Raw genomic sequence first — 17,734 nt, forward strand, 5'->3', positions numbered from 1 at the left:
AAAAAAAAAAAAAAAAAGAAAAAAGAAAAAAAAAGAAATCCTTCCACAGAAAAGGACAGCAGAGCGAGTCGTGGCCTACAATCTCAGCACTGGAGGCTGAGGCAGGAGGAGGATCACCAATTCAAGGCCAGCCTAGACCATATAGCAAGACCCTGTTTCAAAACAACAAACAAGCAAACAGAGAATGATAGAGCAGGGAGGAGTGACTGAGTTTGTGGTTGGACATCTTGAAATTTTCTCAGTGCAAATTGAGCAGAGAGCAGAAGGAAGAAACCATGGTTAATCAGAAGAAGAATACTCTAAGCAGAGGCTATAGCAAGTACAGAGTATAAAGCAGAAGATTGCTTGAAGCATTTGAGGACTGTCAGAGCCACAGGGCAACCTGGGTAAAACAGGGGTTCTAGAAGATGATGTCACAGTGCAGATGGCCCAAGCGTTCCATGCTCTGTCCTGGTTGTGGCTGCTGCACACAGAGTGGGAACAGTGCCACATCCCTGACATCAAGCCTGCGTGCAGAGAAGGAGACAGATAATAAAGTGTCAGGATGCGGAAGTGGGGGCTGGGGCTGGGGCTCAGTGGTAGAGCTCATGCTTTGCATGTACAGGTCCTGGGTTACAAAGTGAGCTTAAGGCAAGCCTGAGCTGCATAGCAAGATCCTGTCTCAGAAAGACCAAAAAAAAGAAAAAAAAAAAAAAAAAGAAATCCTTCCACAGAAAAGGACAGCAGAGCGAGGCGTGGCCTACAATCCCAGTACTCTGGAGGCTGAGGCAGGAGGAGGATCACCAATTCAAGGCCAGCCTAGACCAGCACTGAAAAAAAAAAAAAAAAAAAAAAAAAAGATCCAGAAATGGACTGGGATTTCAGAATTTAGCACCATTAAAATAAGTGGACTCACAACAACCTGTAGCTTGCTTTCATAGTCACCACCTCATTCTGACTGTTTTGAGATAGGTTGGAATGACTTGGATATTGGCTCAGTTTGCCTGAAGAGTAAGTTTTTTATACACTGGGAATGATTTTTTTTTATTGATGTTAATAAGGAAAAAGTCCTTAAAGTAAATGGTAAATTTAAGTGCAAAGTAGGTATAAATGTTTATCCTTAAAAATTATTAAGGACCTGTTGGTGCTTCTGGCTCTGTTTTGTTGTGATACCACATTCTTGTAGTCTCTGGAAAATTCCACACTCTTGAGGGAATGAGAATAAGAGAGTGTTATTATGAAAAAAATTGAACTTTGCAACCTCCCCTGAAGGCTCCTGATGCCCAGGTTTCTGCAGAGCATTCTTTGGTTATTGCTCATCTAAAAAATTCCACACTTTCTGGAATTTTGTAACCCACTTTCCGGGCCACCTCTTGTCCCTCTTAGACAGAAGTTTTCTTTCTCTTGAATTCTTTCCACTCTTAATCTCCCTTGTTCCTCCTCAGTTTTAAAAAACCCACAGACATAATTGGATGGAGGTAAGAGTTTGCTTTTGTGTCCCCCTTCTGTCCCTCTTAGACAGAAGCTTTGCTTTCTCTCAGTGAATTCTTAATACTTTTTAAAAAATCCTGTCATCTCTTATTTGCAATAGATTTTCAAAAGGCCTGGAAGATTGCATTGTAGTCCTTGTCCATAACTCGTTTTCTATTTTCTCTAAAGCCAGGGGAACAGGAAGAAAGCAGAAATCATTCTCACCTGTTCCAAATCACCTGCCCACAAAGTGTTGTGCTTGAAAGGAGAAATAAACTGATTCCCCAGGGGAGTAGATTGAGGTAGGGTGTGAAGGGGGACTGCTCACAGGCTGCTCCTGGGAGAACTGCTAATCATTTGGCACTTCCTTCGTGTTGGTGGTGATGTCTGCCGTAGGTAGCCTTCCCCTTTGGTTCTATCCAGTGGCTTTGTGTGCAGGACCAACTTGGGAACCTAGTTCTTCTTTTCACTATAATTCAGTATGGAAAAATGGTCCTGGGTCTGCTAGGAAATAAAGTCAACTGTCAGAGGCAGAGAGCAGAGTGGTGGTTACAGGGGTTGAATGCTGCTGCTCAAAGGCTGTAAGATTTCAGGGAGTTAGGAGGAGTGAGTTGCAGAGATCGCTGCATGGCAAGCTGACTCTTGTTAGCACTAATATATTTTATACTTGAAAATTGCTGAGAAGCTGGCTGTGGAGACACGGAGGCCCCCAGGGAATGTCACACCAGCCCAGGTTCTCCGGTGCCCATCCTGGAGTGCTGGAGGGTGTCAGGGTGCAAAGAGCCTCTGACTGTAGGTGAGGAGACATATGGGGCAAGTCATCAACTCCAAGCTTAGTTCCAGAAAAACCTCTAGTCTTCAGGCAGTTCAGATAGACCAAATGAAAAGCTCAGAAAACAAATGGGGGCTGCTCCTCTTGGTCAATTCATACGGAAAATATCGGTGGGGCTCTCAGCAAAGTTATACAAATGAATTTGGCTTTATTTGAGATGAATCAGGTAGATTCAAAAGAGTAGAGTTCCCAAGATAGTGTTTTTGTTTTTGTTTTTTATTTTTTTGTTTTTTTTTTTTTTTTTTTGGTGTACCAGGGATTAAACTCAGGACCTTGCACTTGCCAGACAGGTACTTATTCCACTGAGCTATCTCCCCCACTCACCCCAAGATAGTTTCAAAGGATAGTTCAGATTACAACAGAGTACAAGGATGAGGATGACAGTGTGATCTATGAAGTCACTGTGGATAACATTACTCTTTACTCAGAAGGTAGAAAGACAAGATTGACATTTTGGACAGTACAGCAACTAAAAACAAAGAACCATGAAATAAATGACATAAAAAGAAATAGTTGATATGAACCTGCTAATTCTGTTAAAACGAATGCTTTTCTAGTTGTTTTGCATTTTTGGCATTACAGTGTTCTTGTATGTTAAAAACTTTAGACAAATTTAACAGCTTCAGCAAGGAACAGTTCATGAATTGGGCAGCACCCGAGGTGGAAAGGGATTCAGAGAGCTCTGCTGTGTACCTACGTCAGCGTGCTGAATAAGAAATGAATTACAGAAATAACAGGATTGGTTATGGGGAGGCCTTTGCCTTGGTTGGACATGGCCTGATTCCCTGGGGCCTTGGGATTGGTTGAAACTCAGCTCTTTGTGTTTGGCTGAAACTCAGCTATTTGTTGCAAAAACACACTCCTATTTTAGCCATTAGAAATTTTTTCTTCGTGAGCCAAGTTATGCCCTGTGATTATCCTTCCTTGCTTAAGTTTTGCATAATAGAGTGACTCTAGTTAACAAATAGTTATTTGAGAATCACCTAAAGATTTTGGAATGTTTTACTACAAAGAAATAAGTATTTGAAGTGATAGATATGTTAATTATCTTGGCTTGATCATTACACTGTTTACAGGTATAAAACAACACATTGTACCCACAAATTAGTAGTGTTGTGTCAATGTAAATAAATAAGTAGGGGCTGGTGAGATGGCTCAGTGGTCTAAAGCACCTACTTAGAACAAGCTTAGCAACGCACATGGACCGTGGTTCAATCCCCCAGCACCACATGCCAGCCAGCCCTGCCCCCAGGCGGGCTGAGCTGGCCACACACACACACACACACACACACAAACAAATAAATAAATAAATAAATAAATAAATAAAATAAAAATAATAAATGGTCTTTAAAAAAAAAACAATGTCACAAATAGGTCTAGGAACCAAAATACTCTGGGAAAAAAATAAAAATAAATAAGTACAAACAAAAAAACCAAAGTACTGCTAAGAGAATGGATTTTGTATACTTACAATACAGAAAGTAAGTGCATGAGGTAATGGATATGTTAATTAGCCTTGTTTGATCATTCCAGTATGTACATGTATCAAGGCATCATACTGTAGATCATAAATATGTACAGTTTTTATTTTTCCATTAAAATTAAATGAAAGGAATAACAACAAAGAAAAACCAGACCTGGAGTCCATCTCAGATGACTGAACTGTGTGTGTGTGTTTACCTTGGTTTCCACAGCCTGACACCTGGCATTGTCAGTCCTGTGTCCTTACACTGTGGGCCAGCTCTGTCCTTGGTGGTTGTCAGCTGAGTTGATACAGACCTAAGTGCAGAGGAAGGCAGAATAGGGGTAGGGGTGTCCTTTGAACATTGTTTTATTTCTAGTAACCCTTAAATTGACATGCTCTCTTCCTTTGAGAGGACACAGATGGTATCTCCAAGAAGTAAGGATGCCGCAGAAGATCTGCAGAAAGCAGCCAGTGCCTTGGAGAATCAGGCTTTGGTGGAGCAGGACGTACTCCCTGTTGACCAGGCCCAGGTCCTCAGCAAGGTAGGGAGCAGATTTTGTCTCATATAAGAGAAGAAGTTCGTGGTACCAGAACTTAGATACATAATGGATGGGTTAGAATTAAAACTGCTGCTGATGGTGGTTCCCAGAGTTCTCTCATTGCTCCTCTGGGCCATCTCATTTTTAATCATTTGGAATGGTTATCTGCGTCCCCCACAGCATCCATCATTGTCTTAGCTCCCAGTGGGCACTTGTGAGAAGGGATATTCACAGCAGTCCTCGTGGTGTGTCAGTGTAATAATACCAGCACATGTGAGCCTGAGGCAGGAAGGTTGCTGCAAGTTTGAATCCAGCCTTGGCTACACAGTGCGAGCTCGAGGTCAGCCTGGGCTACATAGTGAGAGTCTGCGTCGAAGCCCCCCCCAACCCAAGAAACCAAAATAATCCTTTTGGTGTGATGAAACTTAAGCCATTGGCTGTGTTTTAATCTCACTTTCTTATGGAAGATCTATTGAATATTTATGGTAGAAGATTGTATAGAACTGGTATTACTAAGTAGTGGTCCTCTTGATGTAAGGTGTGGGATATAGGAATTATTCGTATTATATTAACGTAGGTACTAGAATCAAATTGGTATTTGTATCAATAAAAGACCAAGCATTATAACATTTTCATAGTGCCTTATAGTTGACAAAGATTTTTTATCTATAGCACTTTATTTAGTCCTCAGAACAACTTTGTGAGATGGATATAATCATGTGCTCATTTAACAAGAGAGGGAAGGGGGATAGGAAAAAAGGGAAAGGGAGAAAATTGAGAAAAGAAAAAAAAAAAACATGGAAAACCAACCCTTTATAAATGGGGAGGGGAAGGGCTGGCCTGACAGCTCCGTGGACTAAAGCGCCCAGCTTAGACAGAGCGCAGCAGCTGGGGTTTGAGCCCCTGGCTTGCTGTGCCCCCAGGGCATAGAGATTGTGATGGAGACTGGGCATGGTGACAGGCACCCGCAATCCCAGCATTTGGGAAGCTGAAAACGGGAGAATCTCTATAGTCCGATTTACGTAGTGAGACCCTGTAGACGCTGTCCTAAATACAGAACAAAAAATAAATAAATAAATAAATAAATAAATGGGAAGGGGAATTAAGAGAAAAACAAGTTATGTCATGTATAGGTATAACTTCTACATGATGAATATAGTCACTATATACCAATAAAAAAGGAAATAAAAAAAGACAAGGAAACTAAGAGCTGTGAAGACTCTTAGACTCAAGAAGACTAAGAGCTGTGACTGATTTTATTGTGGTTATGCAGCTAAATAAATTGTAAAGTAAATCCATTATTTAGCTTTTTGGAAAGTTTTCTAGCCAAAACCCAATTCTGTTCTTTTAGCAGTGGAAGTGAGAGCTGGAGGGCTTGCTGTCTTGATACAAGTATGGGGGGCATGCCTGGAAAAATTAGAAACTTTATTTATTTATTTCTCACAAATCTACTACCAGCCTCTTAACTGGACGGCTGACTCACCGACATGCTCTCCCCTGTGGGCAGTGGGTATAGTTTTTTTTGTTATATTTCTACCAGCAGGAGAAGGGACAGGAAATAGAGGCATAATAGTATGAAAGAAGGGCATAATCTGAGTGGCTTGAAGGGAAACTTCAACATGGTAAGCGGGGGCTGTATCAAGTGCCATTTGTGTTCTTCCATGCAAGTCAGATATCTGGCGACAAATGTACTGTTCAAATGCAAATCCTAGAGATGATCTAAGGTGGGATTGTAATTATTTATAGAACTGTGTTAGTGACATAGGGGGTGAGACAACATGTACTCTGAGCTGTGGATGAAAGAGAGGTAATGGGAAGAAAGAGTGAGACCAGGCATGGTGGCATGTGCCTGTAATCCCAGCCCTGGGAGATTGGGACAGGAGAAGGAGCACAAGCTTGAGAAAAGCCTAGGCAACTTAGTGAGACACTACCTCAAAAAGAAAAGTAAACATTCAGCCAGAAGGCCCTGGTTAAATCCCTAGTACCATGGGGAGGAAGGGAGGGAGAGAGGGAAGGAGGGAGGAAGGGAGGGAGACAGACACAGGAACTGCAGAGACGGGCACTACTGACAGCAGTGTGGAAGTAACCTTTGAGTGGGAAGTGGCACTTCATGTAGAAGCTGCCCTTAGAGCAGGGAAGAGTGGCAGAATGGGAGTTGAGCTAAACCCTGGTGTGAAAGCTGTCACGAGAGAAGCCACAGGGCAGTCCTGAGTGTGCTGCTGCGAGGCCAAGGCGTGGCCCAGGAACACTGGTGATGCAGAAATCAATCACACCATGAGAAGATACCAGTGGAGGATTTCACAGAGTCTGGAGCAAAGGTTGCAAAACGCGGAACAAGAAGGAATCTTTAAGCGAGAGGACATTTTGATGATGTATAAAATTTATTCGCAACTTGTACCCAGCAAAAAGAGAAGGGATGTTGAATAGCACATTAAACTTTGAGTTGAGGGACTGGATGGCTAGGTGGGTCAGGTTTCGTTTGGAAAGAGGCTAATGGAATGCTGCCACTCTGATACATCTTTTAACCAGGCTTCTGTTATGCAGATGGCCAAGTACCAAGCTCCAAAAAGATCTGGAGACATCGTTATGATTCAGTCTGAGCATACAGGAACTATAGATGTTCTTTCATCTGATTTGGAATCTGCAGATCTTCTGGGGGACCACAGGAAAGGTGAGACTTTGGATATGTAGAAGGTGTTTGTTTTCAGTAGCTATGTAAAGAATGTAGTCAGATGAAGGAAAGAAAATACATCATGAAAGGAAGTGAGAGAAACCAACAAAATGCCTTAAACTATATTAATCTCTAAGCAAAGTGTCAGGTGTGGTACAGGTTTTCGAGTAATCTGCCTGTCCTTGCAGTCTCCCCACCTCTGATGGCTCCTCCGTACATCTGGACCTTTGCCAAGGTGAAGGAATTCAAAAGCAAGCTGGGCAAAGAGAAGAATAGCCGTCTGGTGGTGAAGCGGGGTGAGGTGGTGACCATCCGGGTACCCACCCACCCAGAGGGGAGGCGTGTCTGCTGGGAGTTTGCCACTGATGACTATGACATTGGCTTTGGAGTTTACTTTGACTGGACTCCTGTAACAAGCACTGACATAACTGTGCAGGTCAGTGACTCCAGTGAGGATGAGGAGGAAGAAGAGGATGACGAGGAGGATATGGAAGGTAAGTTAAATTTTAGCAATTTGCAGTTTTCTTCTCTGGCTCAACCTCATTCCTAGTGACCACTTCCGGTAGCAGCAGTCTCTTCCTTAGAATACAGGCAAGGCGAATCCAGGATCGCTACAGGAGAGGGGCCCAGCATAGCAAGCTAAAGTTGAGTGGCAGACCAAAGTCAGATCCTGAGAACATTCTGGTGGGGTCGGTATTAAGCTATTGGTGCCTTGGTTGAAAGCTTCCTTTCCTTTTATTCAGAACCTAGGTGTAAACCTGAATTGCTCTGTGAGGAAGGGGAAGAGAGGAGGGGAGTCAAGGTTTTCTAGATCATACATAAAACTGAGGCAGGCGTGGCAGTCCATGCCTACAATTCTAGAACTTCAGCGGCTGAGGCAGGAGGATTGCTGTGTATTTGAAGCCAGCCTGGGCTACATAGTGACTTCAAGGCCAGCCTAGACTACATAGCAAGACCCTGTCTCAAAAAAATCCAAACAAAACTGAGATTATATTACATTTCTCTCTTGATGTGGGGATATTTATCTTCAGCCTGAAACCAAACTGAGTGATTATAATTTGCTAAATGTAGCGATTCTCTCTCCCTTCCAAACTGCCATAGCTCACTGACTATAGTTTTGCTGTCTGCCTCATGGCCAGAGCAATTTTAAAAGTGGTTCTCTGCAACATTCCAGTTATTTGCAATATCCATTCTGAATGGTCCTGAGACATTTTGGGAGGATACTTGAGGAGTAGCTTCTACACTGTAGCCTTCTGCCTTATTTTTTTTATAGATAACCTTAAAATCAGTCCTTAAACTTGCTCCTTCAGGTCTACAAGGAAGTCTGTAGATATTCATGGAAGAGGAAGGCCGTATATCTTACTTGTTGCTTTTTAGGTGGACATTTAGGGTCACTCTGTGCTTATCCGCATCTCCTACTTCTGTTAAATCGTCCTTTCACCTACAAAATGAAAGAATTTTCAGATCTTCCCCTCTAAATGCCTCCCCAAACATCCAGATACACAGACTATCTGTTGTTGTTTGTCAAGGGAGGCATCACTGGTGTTTGCATGGGCACCCCTTTGTTGCAGAGGTACTATCCTGATTTTAGCACTCTTAGACCCTGAGGTACTAAATGTCAGTCTCACTCAGCAGTCACTATAATGACCAAAAAGATTCACAGATAATTTGTCTTTTTTTTTTTTTTAATGTATTTTTTACAGAGTCTCACTATAGCTCAGACTTGTAGTGATCCTCCTGTTTTCAGCCTCCTCAGTGCTGGGATTACAGGCATGCACCACCGCAGCCCAGTCTTGGTGGCTGGTTCAGCACACTTGGGGGCGAGGCCAGTGCAGTATGTGGTGCCAGAGATTGAACCTGGTCTCCGCACTTGCCTAAGCAGGTGCTTAGTCCACTGAGCTACCTCTCTGGCCCACAGATAATTTGAAATACCCATCCCAGGCAGAAGTCACAGGCTCCCCGCTGCCCACCCTTTCACCTTCAGGTAGGTTGTATTCAGTCTCTGAACTCACATCCGCATACTCTGCTGTTTTGCTCTTGCAGAACCTGTCCCTGTGGGAGATGTGGAGAGAGGTTCCCGGAGCTCCCTGCGGGGTCGCTACGGGGAGGTCATGCCTGTGTACCGGCGGGACAGCCACCGAGATGTGCAGGCCGGCAGCCATGACTACCCTGGGGAGGGCATCTACCTGCTCAAGTTCGACAACTCCTACTCCCTGCTACGCAACAAGACTCTCTACTTCCACATCTACTACACTAGCTAAAGGGTGCTGGGACAGGGGCAGGCCGTAATGCTGGCTTAAGCAGGCTGCAAGCTGGTGCCTCTTGTTTTGGATATGCAAGAGCTGAAAGTCTGTGTGAGGTTCCTGGGCCTCACGCCCTGCCTGGCATACCCGACTGTTGACCCATATAGCCTTTTCCCCTTCTTGGCTTCTGCATTTGGTGGTATAGTGCCCCTGTTCTGTGGTCCCTGACTCACATTCTTGTTGCTTCAGATTCCAGCAAAATCCCTCTCTGAAGGCACCTACCAGGCAAAAGCCTAAAAGGAGACAGAATGTTATCTTTTAAAAAATAGATTTCTGTTGGTATAAGGCTTATCACTAAGATTACTGCTTGCTCCCGAAATGCCAGTGCATCTGGTGGTACCTGCCCTCTTTACTTCTTGAGGTGCCAGAAGTGGGAAAAGCACACTGTCCATGGTGGAGCGCCATGTCTTGGATAGAGAATGCTCAGTCCAGCTTCTCACCACTGCCATATTCCTGCCCGCTGGGTACTCTTGGTCTCTCCAACAGGCCTGGAGACCTCACTGCCTTGGAGGGATGTTATTATTCTTGATAGTTAGACTCCTGTTTCTTTCCTAAATCTGTGTTTTTGCCATGCAGCAAGAACTTTCATGCAATCTAAAGGGATGATCAGTTTAGCCTAAAATCTTCTGGGAAGAAAATTGGCCTCCATCACTTCTTATTTCAAGAACTAGTTTCCTTTACTAAGGGTACCAGAAATTGAATGCAGAAAGGGTAAAAATGAGGTACTGAGTTGATCTCAGAACCTACACCTTTGAAAGTCAAGGGTTAACATACATATATGGAAGGAACGATATCTTTTGAGAGAGAAGGTTAGAAAAACACTCCAGATTCCCTGGTTTTTTTCTTCCCGTATTTATGGTAGGAGTGCTACTTAGAAATTTTTGCTTTCAAATTAAACGTAGTGCAACCCAGTCAGGTTTCCAAAGTTTCTGGACTTAGTTTTTTTGTGTTGCAGGTTTAAAGCTTTTGGTGTTTAAAACCCCTGAGGAAAGGTGATAGTGAAGCCTCCCTGTTACTGCTGCTTGCACGTGTCCTTTACCTGACCAAAGCTTGCACCTCCCTGGTGACAGCCTTTCGCACTCCGTGCGCCCTGGGGCTCGGCAGTGCCGGGGAGAGCAGCTGTGCTGCACCCCGTGCCTGGGCACAGGTGCCAGGGCCTCAGGTGGAGGAGAAGCACCAGAGGAGGCGAGGCCCTCCGCAGTGGGCCCATTTCCGCATATCTTATTCCTGTGTGAAGTCTGTTACTCCCTTCCAATTTTGAATGATTAGATTTATTTATTACTTTATTTATTATAGCAAATTTCATTTTGCTTTTGAAACCATTTTCATCCATTTCTGAGAAGGCTTCCCATCTGCTCTGAGCCACAGAGGCTGCCGCTTTTACAGAGTTAAAATGATGATTGTAAAAGAATGTGGGAAGTGCTTCAGTTCATTCCTGTAGGTCAGTCCTGTGATGCTTTGGGAGTAGTCTGGCCCTGCAGCTGTGGATGACTCTAGTGTGCCCCAGTGGCCCATGTGAGGAGCTCTATATTGTGAGGGAATCTGTTTGCTGGGATTTGAGTACAGAGCAACTGACTGGCCAGCGAGTGACCGCGAATGCCTGCGATTCCAGGATTTCATTGTCCTCTGTTTCATACTGTTTCCTTTGGTTCAGGCCATCATTCTATGGATGCCTCACCTTCTCCTCCCTACAGAAGCAGTCATCGGGAGAACAGGACTTTCCACAGTAGTTCTAGCATGTTATCAGGAACAAGAGACAACACTCTGCCCCTCTGTCTCTTGGGAGCAAAGTCCTAAGTAGGATCAGGTGCTGTCGATTGTCATAACATTCCCATTCCCTCTGCAGCATCATACTTCCATTATTTTATCATCATGGATGTATGTTGTTGAAGATTACACTGGCCAAAGTGTATATACATTGTGATAAATTATTTTAATGACTGAGCAGTGAAAAGCAAACTTGTTATGCATCAAATAGCTGCGGGACCACTCCTTATCACTGAAGTTGAATCATGCCTTAGCTAGTTGAATACAATCTTTGTAAAATAGCTTTTTCTGCTGAGCTGTTTCCAGTCAGTGAAAGTCACACTTAGTTTTCCTGTGTATTATCAACTTCGGACTTTCTTTCAAAATGGAGCTATCAGGTCAGACATAGTAAGCTCCCAAGGATCACACATACTAATTTTTGCTTTTGCCATAGGATTGTCTTTGCTTACTTTCTTTCAAATCCTAGGTTTGTTGCATCAGGGAAGCCGACACACTTTCATGTGTGTCTTACTGTCTGGTCCCTTTTGAAGTCCTGGCCATTGTTACATCATATTCCTTACTGGGTTTTTGGTTTTGTTTTTTTCTTATTGAGGTTTCTTTGTTCCATTAGTAATATAGCTACAGGAAGATATTTCACTGTCTAATGGATTCACATTTTCATACTAAATTTTTTTTTTCTTTGGTATTTTTTAGGGAAGGGTCTAGAGGGTGTTTAGGGTCTCACTGCTAGATCGGACTTGTAGTGATCTGCCTGCTTACAGCCTCCCAAGAGCTGGGATTACAGGTGCGCTCCACCATCACCAGTCTCAATTGCTGTCTCAGCATGCCCCAGGGGTGGGGCCGGAACAAGAGGGGGGGGTGTGGGGTTAAACCCCTGGGCCCAGTGCCTGCTTGCAGGCACTTTAATCCACCGAGCTATTTGGCTTAATTGGCTGGCCTCTATTTCTAAAATAATTGAACATTAGGGAGAAAATGTTACTTACTGAAGCACAGGTAATTCCTGAGAACTGATGGTCCAGCAAATTCTAGAGGTGGTCGCTTCCTCAGTCTTTTCCTGTTCAAGTTTATAGAACCAAACAGTGAAAAATCATTTGTCTTCATGTTCACCCTGTCCTCTAGAGCACAAATAAATATTAAGAAGCTGGGTGTGGTGGTGCACGCCTGTAATCCCAGAACTCAGGTGGCTGAGGCAGGAGGATCATTGTGAGGCTGGGACCATCCTGGGCTGCAAAGTGAACTCAAGGCCTGGCTGAACTGCATAGCAAGCCCTTGTCTCACAAGAAGACTGAAAAAAGAAAAGATACAGTTAAAAGTAATTGCTTCATAATAGGCCAGATATTGGAGTTCTCCACACAGAGTGACTGGGTTGTTAAATTTCATTGGTTTGTTTAGTTTTGCTACTTTGTTGAGAGCTGAACCTTCTAGAAAAAAAGACCTTTTTCTTTAGACAGGGTCTCACTATGTAGTTCGGGCCAGCCGTGAACTCCCTGTGTAGCCCAGGCTGGCCCCTACCTTGCAGCAATCCTCCTGCCTCAGCCCCATGAGTGCTGGTGTTAGAGGCAGGCACCATCATGCCTAAGAAGACATATTTAAAGTGTTACTTTGTTCCAGAATTTTATTGTGAAATTTCTCAAAAAACAAAAATGTATAAACACACAGATGGCATATTGAATTTAAAATTACCAACTGTTATTGTTTTTCTTTTTTGTTTGGTGACAGAGTCTCACTATGCAGTTCAGGCTGGTCTTAAACTAAGTATGTAGTTCAGGGCTGGCCTCAAACTTACAAAGATCCTCCTGCCTCAGCTCCCAAGTGTCAGGTTTAGAGGCATGTGCCACAGCATGCCTGACCCAACTGCTAGTTTTCATTTTGTTTTTTGTTTTGTTTTGTTTTGTTGAGACAGGGTCTCACTATGTAGCTCAGGCTGGCTTTGAACTTACTGTGTAGCCCAGGTTGTCTTCAGACTTGTGATCCTTCTGCCTCAATCTCCCGAATGCTGGGAATATAGGTGTATACCACCATATTTGGCTTTAACTGCTAATTTTTAAAATAAGGATGTTTTTCAACACATTCCTTTTGAAAAGTCTTCAGTTAGGGAATGTTTCCTGTAGATATCAAATCTCCTATGTCAGAGAGTCTGGGCTGTTAGCAAGTCTGTTTTATCAGTGTACTGGGATGTCATTGGTATTGGTTTTGGTCTCCCTCGTTCAAGTGGTTTCTCCTTCCTCAGGCTATGATTGGCACCATTTTCCTTTCTAACTGGCATGTCAGTGTGAAGTTACTTGTGAAGCTGCTCTGGAGACTTCTAATCTGTGTTGCTTTATGACACATCCTCAGGACTCTGAAATTTAAACTCAATCCTTAGATAACATGCAACTTTATTACAGAAGTAGATAGCAACTTGAAAGTAGAATACTTTTTCTTGATGCACTGATTCATGCACTTTAAAGATATTTTTATCTGTTATTTAGGAAGGCAAAATAGACTTTTAAAAGTGTATATTGTCCCATTATAGTATGGATATGGAAGAATTTTATATCTGTAAGCTCATTCAGTCTTATGTTCATCAGTGGAATTAGATATTATTGTAAAATTTATAATACTTAAATTTATAACATAAAATTTTTGATGAGACCCAATCTAGGCCCTCTTAAGAGGATAAAGTAATATCCAAACCCTAAAGTCTCTGATATAAAGATAATTTCTTTTCAAAAAATTGCCTTTTAATCTCAGAGTCTGTGGTTTTAGGGTATGGAGTTCAGTAACTCCAGTACATACGTTAAAGACTTTTGTTTCAGGAAATCGGGTGCAAGTTAAATAATTCTGTGCCACTCAAGAACTGCCTTTTAAGTTGATAGTAAGGACTGAAAATAGGAGGAGAAAGCAAAGCTCTCAAATATATGCAGAAATTTTTGCTCCTATCTCGATTTAAATTAATGCATTATTTTGCATTTTGTTCATTAGAATTGTTCTTTAACCCAAAAGCCCTACTGGTTCTCTTTGTGTATGTTAGAAATCACCACATCTCTTTATGGCCTAACAGGATCAACTAGAAATTTTCTTTTTGCAGTACTGGGGATTGAGTCTAGCCCTTTTTATTTATTTTTCTATTTGGAGACAAAGCCTCACCAAGTTGCTCAAGATGGGCTCCAATTTGTGACCTTCCTGCCTCAGCTTCCCAGAGTACTGGGATCATAGGCATGCACTACCACACTCAGCTTCAACTAGAAATACTTTTTGTAGGACTCCTCTGCTAAATGTAATTCTGACCTGAGGACTGATTTTATCTCTCTGTCCTTTGGTATTTAAGAGTCTACTGGCATGAAAAAGACAGTGGGATTAGAAAAAGGCTAAGAATACTCACCTGGAAGGGGAGATACCATGATCAAATGGTGGTTTCAGGGGCCCGGGAGATGGCTCAGTAGAATAAGTGCTTAGCTGGCAAGCGCAAGGGCTTGAGTTCAATCTCCGGTTCTGCCAAAAGAAAAAAAAAGATGGAGGTTTCCCTAGGGTGAGGCTTGTCTGTTGCACTCTGATATGCTGATTTTTGTGATTTCCTCAAAGGTGGGAAACTCAACTGTGTAATTTGTAGTAGTGGGGGACTATGTTCATGCTTTCCCCTAGTTAGGAAAAAAAAAAAAAAAAAAAAAAGGCTAAGAGAAGTTAATTCCATTTGTAGTGCCGCAGCCACAGTTGGTTTTGGCTGTGGCCAAGAGGATGAAATCAGTTCATTTTGGCCATCATTTGGGTAACAGGTAGGCACACCAGAAACCCACTGCACTGGCATTTTTAATCTGTGTGAGATTGGTAAATACAAAGCAGTACGTTCAACACACCACACACAGTTTCTTCTCCTTCATTGGACCTCTATTTAGTTTCCTTTAGAGGCTAAAAGATCTCTATCAAACTAGGTTGGTTTTTTTTTTTTTTTTTCAGAATGTTTTACTAGTTTCTATCTAGGTACAGAAGGCCTACATAGCAGAATCTGCTGGGAAAGGGAGGAGTAGCCATTTCTGCAGTGTTGGTGTTTCTGCCTGAAGCAAAGGTAATTCCATTTTGTTGATGTGTGAGGGGAAGCTTGTGAAGGGACGTGAGTCTTTGTACCCATTGTGTGCACGCAGGGAGTCATCACATCTACTTCTTTGGAGAGTAGGAAATGAACAGCAAAACCCAGTCACAAGTGTCTGCGTTCCAGTGACCCAAGTACTCTTTTTCCTGGTGGCTTCTTTTGGGGAACAGGAAACATTCTGGTCAGAACTGCTTTGGCTGTGGGTGTATCTGGTGATAGTCAGTGGCAGCCCTTTGTTCTGTGGATTTCATCGAGCACCTATAGAAATCCTTAAATATCAGCTTAGCTATGGGTAGATGATAAAATTACGCCACAGGGTCTGACCCAAAGGTTACAAAGCTTTGCTAAGCACTGCGTAGCCAGACAGCCAGACTTCAGAATTCTTTCTCTCTGGAGGATGCATTGTCCCGGTATGAACCAGGGAAGTTACACAGAGGCTGTCCTGTTTGAATCCCTTGTATTGAAGGTAGGCAAACATAATTAATGGCCCAGAGCCTGTTACAGTATGGACAGCATGGTTCACTTGGAAATTTTCAATCCTTTATAAACTAAGTCAAAAGGCAAGGCAAGTGGCTTTGAAGTTGTTTGTAATCCTGGTCACTGGTTTGAACTCGTGATCTGATTCCTGTCGTACGTACCACGATTCCTTCCCCAGGCATGCAGCCCACATTTCATGTCACTATTCTTCGTTCTCAGGCAGAGTGAACTCTTTAGAGCTCTCAGTGATACAACATGCACTGTAGGCTGGCCACCACTATTCTAAGGTATGATGAAAAGATATCCTAGAAACCTAGAGATACAGGGTACTTTATGAAATTTCACAATTTTCTTATCATTTAACTAGATAGTTGTTTTATCTAAGTGAAAAATAATATATACAAAATTACTTTCAGGGACTGTATTTTCTAAAGTTCTCATGTAAGATTATAAACAATTCTGAAGTTTTGGGTTGAAATATTATGATATATAGCAGTGATGGTAAACCTTTCAGAACTTTCCGTGATACCAATAGCCTGCTGCAGCCTGCATGCTGTAGGCTTGCCGTCACTGGTGTAATACTATATACCAGTGGTACACCAGTGGTATACAGTATTATGGAAGAGCCCTTAATTCCTTGTCAGTTTTAAGGGTCTCTCTTCTTGAGCTTCATCACTCAGGGTTGAATTGCCTATAGTCTGTAGTATTATTTGTTATAGATTGTCACCGTTGACCTTAGATTCAATCTGGGCCATGAATCATCTGGAAATATCTTTATCCCTTATGTCCTAAGTAGTACATTTTACTTAAAAAGTCCATATTAAAAATACCACTTATGTCTCTTCCCAAAATTTTTGTCGCATAAGTGAATTAGCTTGCACTGAACCAAACTGAGTTACTTCCAGTTAGCCATGTTAGAGAAAAAGTAAAGTCTGCAGAAAGCAGTCCTATGGCCTGTGACTCTAGTTGACCATTTTCCCTTAATAATAATGGTAAGTGTTTTTGAAATTCCCAGAAGAAATGCTGGGATGCTTTTGATTTAAAAAAAAAATCATCTATAAATGCTTTGTAATCAAAGTGGTGCATCCTAAGAAAGATAATGGGAATAGATAAAGATAATGGGTCAAGATAGTGGGATAACAGGGAGGTGCTTGAAGAGTTCCTGAACTACCTTGTGCCATTCCGCCTGTCTTCTGAAGGGCCTGCTTTGTGGCTATGCACTCAGCACTCATCTAGAAGGTGACTGAAAGTGATGTTTTCTTGGTCAATATTTAAGCAGTTGCCGACTGTGGAGACGGTCTTTCTGTCCTATGTCATACACTGATGCTGACATAAAGGGTATTTTGAAAGGAAACTACATCATAGCCTTTTTTCTTTAAAATACAAAAATATCCTAATCGTTTACTTTAGTCAACTTGTTTTATATGTCACGCTATCTTGAGAAATGCTGTCAACACCAACAATTTCTGTGTTAAGAACCCCAAATTGTTACTTCTGATGTCCTGAGTGTTTTTCGTTTAAAATATTAGACTTTTTCCACCCTGTGGCACTGAACGTATTGCTGTGAGAACATGGACGATCCTGAGCTATGTTCTCTATAAATAGTTCGGGTTTTGTGTTTTTATATTATGTAACAATTTTGTGATGCTTTTGTGTATTCTTTATCTTCTCATCAGAGTTTTGAAATCTGTCATAAATAAACTTTTTCACTGTGCACCTGAAACATTTTGAGTTACCTTAATGAACCTGATTTACATTTTAGATTGTCTTTCATCTCCTTTTTAAGAGAAAAGGTATTTTGTAAAACTTAATTTTTGTGTGGATGTGTGTGTAATATTGGAGATTGAGCCCAGGACCTGCACACTGAGGTATATACCCCCAGCCTCTTATGGGACCCCAACAGCTTTATTAAAGATTCAAGCCCAGGCTGTGATTGAATTTACAAGCTGCCTGCCTCCCGAAGTGCTAGGATTACAGGTATGCACCACCACATCCAGCCCATGTGAGTTCTTTTATAAGGCTATTAAGATTATAAAAGTTCAGAGAAAATGAGAATAACATAAATTGATAGATCTTTAATCTGCATTTCATTTCATGGTAGAGTAGTAAGGACTGGGTGTTGGGTTTAGAAGAATTGGGATTATAGTGATGATTTTTTTTTT

At 42.2% G+C, this 17,734-nt stretch overlaps 1 protein-coding gene and 1 pseudogene across 1 annotated transcript in view; both read left to right on the top strand.

Annotated features, from left to right (window-relative positions):
* The window catches only part of Tmed8 (transmembrane p24 trafficking protein family member 8), a 31,483-nt gene extending 19,871 nt beyond the window's left edge, over positions 1-11,612 (top strand). The window contains exons 4-8 of the mRNA XM_023700904.1: positions 3,505-3,512; positions 4,157-4,288; positions 6,830-6,956; positions 7,145-7,450; positions 9,000-11,612. Coding sequence (XP_023556672.1) covers positions 3,505-3,512; positions 4,157-4,288; positions 6,830-6,956; positions 7,145-7,450; positions 9,000-9,217 — 791 coding nt within the window. The 3' untranslated portion in view covers positions 9,218-11,612. The remainder of the gene's footprint in view (positions 1-3,504; positions 3,513-4,156; positions 4,289-6,829; positions 6,957-7,144; positions 7,451-8,999) is intronic.
* Positions 11,613-14,456: 2,844 nt separating this feature from the next.
* On the top strand, positions 14,457-14,649 carry LOC111813362 (annotated as a pseudogene).
* Positions 14,650-17,734: the final 3,085 nt, after the last annotated feature.

Source organism: Octodon degus, unplaced genomic scaffold, assembly GCF_000260255.1.
Source record: "Octodon degus isolate 3935 unplaced genomic scaffold, OctDeg1.0 scaffold00007, whole genome shotgun sequence".
In the NCBI taxonomy this organism is placed as follows: domain Eukaryota; kingdom Metazoa; phylum Chordata; class Mammalia; order Rodentia; family Octodontidae; genus Octodon; species Octodon degus.